This window comes from Austrofundulus limnaeus, unplaced genomic scaffold (genome assembly GCF_001266775.1).
Source record: "Austrofundulus limnaeus strain Quisiro unplaced genomic scaffold, Austrofundulus_limnaeus-1.0 Scaffold113, whole genome shotgun sequence".
NCBI lineage: Eukaryota > Metazoa > Chordata > Actinopteri > Cyprinodontiformes > Rivulidae > Austrofundulus > Austrofundulus limnaeus.
This window is the reverse complement of record NW_013952515.1, coordinates 745,674-754,066: the sequence shown is the minus strand read 5'-3', so window position 1 is coordinate 754,066 and position 8,393 is coordinate 745,674. Positions and strand designations below refer to the sequence as shown.

The 8,393-nt window shown below is 40.2% G+C and overlaps 1 protein-coding gene across 1 annotated transcript in view; it reads left to right on the top strand.

The window, feature by feature from the left end:
* dock7 (dedicator of cytokinesis 7) overlaps positions 1–8,393 on the top strand; it is a gene marked incomplete in the record, with an annotated part of 68,737 nt that overhangs the window by 57,122 nt on the left and 3,222 nt on the right. The window contains 8 exon segments of the mRNA XM_014014278.1: positions 185–328; positions 540–671; positions 1,452–1,466; positions 5,354–5,479; positions 5,564–5,653; positions 5,743–5,979; positions 6,070–6,213; positions 6,312–6,418. Of these exon segments, the coding sequence (XP_013869732.1) occupies positions 185–328; positions 540–671; positions 1,452–1,466; positions 5,354–5,479; positions 5,564–5,653; positions 5,743–5,979; positions 6,070–6,213; positions 6,312–6,418 (995 nt within the window).

Below are 8,393 nucleotides of genomic sequence, written 5' to 3'. Positions count from 1 at the left end.
TTTACTTACCTTTGGCAAAAGTTCACTATTCAAATTTAACTCATATTAACATTTTTGCTGTTGAACCTTTTCAGTTTGACTTTGGCAGCTTTCAGCAACAAACTTCCAGCTTTTAGCACGCGCACTGCACTTTCACAGGAAATGCAAATTCTCTAGTTGCTGATTCTGTACTCATGTTTTCCAGAACATCTCTTCYAATGTGCTGGAGGAGTCTGCAGTCTCTGACGATGTGGTATCCCCAGATGAGGAGGGCATCTGCTCGGGGAAGTACTTCACCGAAATCGGTCTTGTGGGTCTCCTGGAGCAGGCAACGGCCTCTTTCTCTATGGTGAGAAAGGTTTAATGGATAAAAAGATGTTGTTAATCACGTGGTTAGGTCAGACACTTTAAAGCTGATTGCTTTGTTATGGCAAACCAGACAAATTAGAGCAATTAGTTTGTGATCAAATAAATTCTAAAAATGCATGTAAGTTGTATACAACACAGAATGTAATTTAAAAGACTGGTTGTACTCTGCTGATGTTTGCTCTTCCCTCCAGGCCGGCATGTATGAGGCAGTGAATGAAGTGTACAAGGTGCTAATTCCAATCCATGAAGCCAACAGAGATGCAAAAAAGCTGGCCACCATCCATGGTAAACTACAAGAAGCCTTTAGCAAAATTGTCCATCAGGTACGCACACRAGACCGAAAGAAGACTCCCTTTTTCTCACCGGGCTCAGCTTACAGTAAATGTACACAAGAATCAAAATACTTATATTCATTTATTCTCAGGTTTCATTCTGGTTATCAGGAAGTTATAAAAGTATTTCAACTTTTTTTGAGTGTTTTATCTTCATGTAGCAGGAGTTTTAAATTGTGATTATTTGCATGCTGTTACTTCACATTCATATTTTGCACAGGTGCACGTTTGTCTCGAATTGTCAGTGAAGATTTGARGTTTTATATTTAACTATGTTTAAGTTGCACAAAAAAAAAATCTGCAGAGCGACAGTTTGTCATCTGAACTCATCATTGTTTTGACACAAGCACTGAAGCACAGACACAATGCTGCATGGTGGCATCTGCCATTTGAACTCCAGCGTGTTTCTATTTTTTATGCTATGTTTTACACCTGGCATGTTTTATGTTTTTTTTTTAAGTGTGGAATTAAGACTGCATGAGATGTCAGAAGAGAATCCAACCCCTTTTTTTTTTTTTTTTTTTGTGAAGGGATGTCGGTTTACAGCGGGCACGGTTGCAGTTGTGGTTTTGAAAATGTTTCACAAAGTTGTGATCAAAAAAAAAAAATCAAATAACGGATGATAAGATGTTTTTGTTACTTTCCTGTACGATCAGATTCCCTGTTCTCGGGCTGAAGGGCCTATCATCCTGTGCATGTGTGAACCACACTGAGTGTGTGTGGTTTTAACTGTCCTGTCTTCACATGTGCTGTATTCTCTTTGTTACACAGAGTACTGGCTGGGAGGTAGGTGGTTAAATAGTTCCTGCTTGGCCCTGCTCATGTTTATTTATTTTTTATTTCCCTCTCTCATCTTTTTGGTTATTTGCCAGCTGCGGGCACTCGGTTTGCTCTCTGCTTCGTTTCATACATCACATCCATTAACAATGGCAGACACAGTCGACTGTCTGCCCTGCTGGGAACACTTGCTGTGCGTTCAGCAAAAGCCTCACCTGTTTTCCTGTCTCCTCCCTCCCTCCCTCTTCTTGCACAAGGGGAGCTTGTGTTATTTACTTTATTTCCGACCGTGGCAGCGCTGACGGGCTGTGCATGGCAGCCGCGATGTGACACTAATGACTAAAGTCCACGTGAATGCATCATCGCCTGCACAAATCTGCCTTTTATCCATCCTCATCTTCTGTCTGTCTGCTGGTGTCGCTGCACACTCATCGACCGGCACCCTCTCCTGTCACATTTCACCTCATCTTCACACACAGGGCTCGATTTTAGTGTACCGTTTTAYACAAGGAGGTTTAATAGTCCTGCTGTGGCTGTGGGTTGTTCTTGCCACCTACAAATAAATGAGCGTTTCAAAACAAAGATGCAGCAATTCTTGGGTCGAAGCCGGAATTACATTTCTTAATTATTATTGTGTTTTAAAGCGTTCAACTAACAGTAATCTTGCAGTTTTTTTTATTATGATTCAGTTTTATTCTTGCTCTTTTTTTTATTAAAACTAAATCGACCCCTGATTTTTTTCATCCATTCTCTCATTTGTTAACAGTATTAACCTCTGAGTGACTTCTCATGGTCTGTTGCATGAATTTGTTAGGGTTTTTTTAATTTATTTCATTCCTTTTGGAAGTGCACTAAGGGGTGCATGGTGTGCCACGGGTTCTGGATCTTTATTTTCTTACTTTTATTTTCACATTTATTTGTCTTTGCTTGTGCATGGTCTGGTTCTTAAGGCCCTGTCACGCTATGATGTTTTAGACAACTTATGGCAACTTTTGAAAAGTTTGGAGGCATCTACGTTGAGGATGGAACTAAAAAAACAACAAMTGAAAGCCTGTTTTAGGTGTTTACGTACTGTAATGATAAGCAGATTAAATATTTAACTTTAATTAGTAACTTGGTGGAAATTTAGTTTTCATAAGTTGTCTTAAATGTCATAGTGYGACAGGACCTTTAGCAGGTTTATTTTCTTTCTCAAAATCAGTGCAGATGATTTTGCTTTTGTGTGAAAGTTTTTATTTATTTATCATTTTTTGTGGTGTTTTTGAATCATGTGGGACGACCCAATCCTGATTAAAAATTTGTTCTGTTTTCTCCTTTTTTTGTTGATTTCCCCGGTTGCCGACCCCTCCTTCCCACTTTACTTAATTGTGTCTTGTGGTAAGTGCCTTAGTTTTTAGGGCATCAGCAGTATTGTCTAAATATCTCTTAAGTCGKTAAAGTGACAAGAACTTATTTATTTTTATATTTTATTTGCCTTTAGAAGTCAGGTCATCTAATTGTTTTATCCACGAAATTTTGTTGCTTTGGCTTCAAGTTGCTATAACTTCCATCTTGTAATGCCACAAACACATACTTACACATCCTAGCTCATGTTCACACTTTCTGTTCCTCTAAGTGTTTTCTGTGCTGTGGATCTACTGGACTCTTGTTTCCTTGATGAGATTTGTTCGGTACTCTTCCTGTTACTGAACAGGTTTACAGGTTTTTTTCTGCTTTACACCTCCCTGTGCTCTATCTATCAAGTTTAAAACTGAAGTGGAAATCTGTTAAACGAGACTAAAGGTTGTCGTTCTTCTGGCTACTTTCTGTCTGATCTTGATTTCCTTCCCCATTTCTCTGTAAACTTACACACTCTTGTATGTAACTAAATGACACAAGCAGATATGTGTCATATTACACACTGCCTGGCCAAAAAAATGGGTCCACCTGGATTTAATTAATGTCTATGATGTGGGGTTGCTGCAGTTGGTCAGGTCCAGGTTCAGCAACAGTCTGTGCTCAAAGAATGAGGTCAGCTGACCTGAATATACTGAATGAGCAGGTTATTCCATCAATGGATTTGTTTCTTCCCTGAGGCATATTCCAAGATGACAATGCCAGGATTCATGGGGCTCTTATTGTGAAAGAGTGGTTCAGGGAGCATGAGACATCATTTTCACACATGGATTGGATCCACAGAGTCCACTGAGAGTCTTTGGGATGTGCTGGAGAAGGTCAGACTCTACCATCATCAATGAAAGATCAGGGTGAAAAATTAATGCAACACTGGATGGAAACAAATCTGGTGACATTGTAGAAGCTTATCCAAACAAAACCACAGAGAATGTGTCCCGTAATCAAAGCTAAAGGTGGTCCAAAGAAATATTAAGAGTGTGATCTTTTTTTGGCCAGACAGTGCATTAAACTATTGCTCATATTTCTGCATGACASGGCAACTTTTTTTAGAATCGCCATGCAGATGAAGCATCTTGCTTTTSCACTTTTAGTTGTCACTCTTTCTGTAGTCATCTGAACAGTTCATAGAGCAAACATTCAGAAGGTCATCATTTTATTGTAAATGCTTTAAGAGTTTCAAAAACAAATTCTGTACAGTATTGAAATAATAAGTTATTTTAACCCCAAACCTTAAAGGATTCTGGGGCACAAATCTGACATAAAGCAGGGGTATTTAACTAAATTACTCAGGAGGCCACACTTCTAATTTACGCTGGATGCGGTTCAGTTTCGACTGCGCTGCGCAGTTCGCTGCCGTTTGTTTGCACCCCAATTTATACTGCGTCCGCTCCGCTCCGGTGCGAAGCACAGAGGAGGTCCGAGAAGCGTGAGCAGGAAATGCAAGATCGCGCAATAAATCCAGTGATAAATGTGGACGTCATAGCAAAAATAAATAATTTTGTGGAAGACGGACTCCAAACAGCTGAAACTGCATTGCTGTCGTCTTTTTGAAACTTCTGATTTCATTATAAAACCCACATGTATCCTGTGCATATTCTGCACACTACATGTTGCCATCTGTTTCCCAAACAGAACGATACATTTTGACAGCATTTATGAATAAATATATCCATATATTTATTAATATAGCTGGCATTTCGACAAAATCAATCTGTCTTTGCTGAGTAATTTTGAAAAGRCGAATGTTCTGTTTGTTCCTTTTCCTGTTGGTGCGATGTGATTGGTGTAGACTGACTCCAGCGCAGCTCCAGCGTCCGTCAAAAATAGGATTGAATCTAATTTTGGCGGATYGCCGCCAAGCGGAACCAATGTAAATACTCYCATTGATTATAACTGTTGMGTATTTGGAGCAGARTGGAGCTAAATCGCATCTAGTGAAAAGTAGTAGTTACTCAAAGTCTCTTTGGCGGGCCGGACATAAGTCACCCATGCGGCCACATCCAGCCCGTGKGACGCCACTTGATTAACCCTGACATAAAGTAACCTAATAATATTCTAAAGTCACCTGGCCAAGTCTAAACCAGAAYCTTCTAGTACTAGCATCAAAAACATRTTTCAAAAATGAGAAACTCCTTCAGGTTTCCATGCAGCCCAATTCTTTACAGTTYAAGTAAAGAGCCAGAATAAGATCCTGTATATTTTAGCCTTATTGTTTCAAAAACCTGTTTTTGGTTTTGTCATTGTGAAGATGTGCTTGTTCAATGAAATCARTGAAGTGAATTATTTTATTTTAAACGATGCGTCTCAGTGGTAACACGCTTTAGAAAACTTGAAAGGTCGTTAAAACGGCGGCATGACCCACCTAACCAGCGCTTAGTGTTTGAAAAAAAGAAAAAAAATCTGTGTTTTCCATCCAGATCAAGTCTTGTGTTAGTACCAAAAATATTTTTAACATAAACACTCGGGTAACAGTGACTTTCATCTGCTCCCAGAACGGGAAGAGGATGTTTGGGACGTACTTCAGAGTGGGTTTTTATGGTTCCAAATTTGGCGACTTGGAGGAGCAGGAGTTTGTGTACAAAGAACCTGCCATCACAAAGCTGGCTGAGATCTCTCACAGGCTTGAGGTAAACCAACATGCAGCCTCCAAGACAATAATAGTTTTTATCTTTTGCCAAGAAGTGTAAAGACCCTGCTCTCTGTTCTGTTAGAGCTTTTATGGGGAGCGGTTCGGCGAGGACCAGGTTGAGGTCATTAAGGACTCCAATCCAGTAGATAAGTGCAAGCTTGACCCCAACAAGGTCGGTGCTAGCTAAACGATTCATTCTTTTATCGATGCTAACAGGAGGAAAACTTATCATTTGAAAACGTGGTTGTGTTATCTCTGCAGGCGTTCATTCAGATCACATACGTGGAGCCGTACTTCGACACTTACGAGATGAAAGACCGCATCACCTACTTTGATAAGAACTATAACCTGAGGCGTTTTGTCTACTGCACCCCTTTCACCCTGRACGGGCGGGCCCACGGGGACCTGCACGAGCAGTTCAAACGCAAAACCATCCTCACCACCTCGCACGCCTTTCCTTACATTAAGACAAGGATCAACATCATCCACAAAGAGGAGGTGGGCCAGCAGCTCAGTAGAAATCAAGTACTTTATCCTTCCTCGCCACCACTTTAGTAAAACCCTTTTTTTTTTGTTTTGTTCTACCAGATTATTTCCACACCCATAGAGGTCGCGATAGAGGACATGCAGAAGAAGACACAAGAGTTGGCCTTTGCCACCCATCAGGACCCCGCTGATGCCAAAATGCTGCAGATGGTCCTACAAGGATCGGTGGGCACGACTGTAAACCAGGTTAGACAAAGAAAACAACAAAAAGAAGCTTGCTCTGTTCATAAAGATCCAATAAATAAAAACTTTCGGCTTTGACTGAAATGATGCGTTTCTTAAAGGGGCCTTTGGAGGTGGCTCAGGTGTTCCTGTCAGAAATCCCCAGTGACCCCAAATTGTACCGACACCACAACAAGCTCCGGCTGTGCTTTAAAGACTTCACTAAGAGGTACGTTATTATCAAAGACCATCTTTCTTATGTAATATGTTTTATTTTCATAAAATGATGTCTTCTTTAAAGTGCCTGTAACATTCATTTCCTTCAAATATAATAAAAGTAATAAAAAACATCATATCATATCGTTTGCACTGCAGGCAAATGCGACCCATATCTGATTTTTTTACGACAGTTTGAACGCGCCAAATCTGATTTTTTTTCTCTAATTAAACCCAGGCCTTTTCAGTGTGTGGTATTGAATCGGATACATATCKGATGTTTTTCAAAGTGACCTCAGTCTGAACGGTCATGTTACAGCCGACGTTTTTATCAGTAGCTGCGTTTCCATTGACCAGGAAAATGCGCAAATTAGAATTTCGAAAATAAATTTGCTCAATGGAAACACGTCAATTTTGAAAAAAGATTACATTTTTCGACAAAATTGTTTTGTGCTAGGAAGAGGTGGTTTTTCGGCCGTATCAAAAGTGGTGTATTTCGCAAAACTGCAATGGAAACACTTTTTTCGCATCACGGGAGTCACGTGATCAACAACCAGCTGTTTCTACTGGCGAAAAAGACAAAGAAGAAGAAGAAGGTAACAGGAAATAGAAGTAGTAGTAAAATCACCGAAGTAGTAAAATAAATTATTAAACTTACGGATTACATTTTCCCAAAAACACAGCATACATAGCCGCTCCCAAGTATAAGGGGCTTGTCGCTGGAAAACCTTGATAAGATGCGGATGTCTCCTCTGATGGCTGATGATGAGCGCTAGTGTTGTGGTATCAATATGCTATGTCTTTACATCCATTGCCGCCATGTTTGTAATAATTTATCATGAGAACAAACGTATTCACGCGTGACTTTAATGGCATTTCTTACTTAATGGAAASACCACAATTACAAAACTGTTTTTTCGRCATTAACAGAATATCAACAAAGTTTTGCGCACATTTGCAATGGAAACGCAGCTAGTGAGGCGGTGGTGAGCAGATCCATAAAGACACTAACCTTGAGTCACGCTGTTTGAATCTGCAGCTCCACATGTCTCCAGCTACAGAACAGAAGTCCAGTTGCTTCTTCTTTTTTSTTTTCATTTTCCGTGTCCTGGATGACTGAGAGTCCGCAGAAACATGATAGTAACCTCCAACTTTGGTGGAGAACCGTATCGATCCTAAAGTTCAATACTTCCAGCACTTCGTTACAAAAATAAAACGCTTCACCAGAGCGTCTGGTCAGAGGCAGGTTCAGATATAAACACTGAACTAAACAATATAAACACTGAACTAAACAAGCAGGTCGGATAATTATTTTATCCGCTCAGAATGAACAACAACTTCAGAGTCGATATGCTACAGGTAGCATCCATGCTAACTGTATAAACAACCAGCAGCTGAATGTGACATCATGTCGGCGCATGTGGGTCACATCAGTGTCGTGTAGAGTTCACAATGGAGTCTGATGGAGGTCGCATTTAAAATGTAATGTTCACTTCGAAAAATCATAATCGAGCATTAAGACCAGCAKTGTAAACATAGCCTAAGAAATTTGGCCTAATACTCAGGGTTTCACATAAAACTTTTGGTCTGGTTCTCAGGGGAGAACCTAGGGTTGTTGCTTGGTGCTCATATTTTCCTTCACTCATTTAACACATTTACGGTTTCTATAGGGGGCGTCAGGGCATTTAACGCCCCCCTGTTCTGTTTTTTGACTCCTGTCAGCTGCAACGTCTCAGGACATCATGCCAAATTAGTCCACCGAGTTTTTATTTATTTATTTTTACTCTACATAAATTTCGTAAACGACCTAAGTGGCCGAGGGGCTGGGTGTATGTCATATAAACATCACAAACTGAACATTTCATGGTTAAATGTCTTTTAGACTACACATTTCCCTCAGATGGAAAACTCCTGTTTGGTCTTCTGGATTTTTGGCTTTGGTTAAACCAGCTTTCCACACTCTCCACTCCAAGCAGTAAATATCTGTC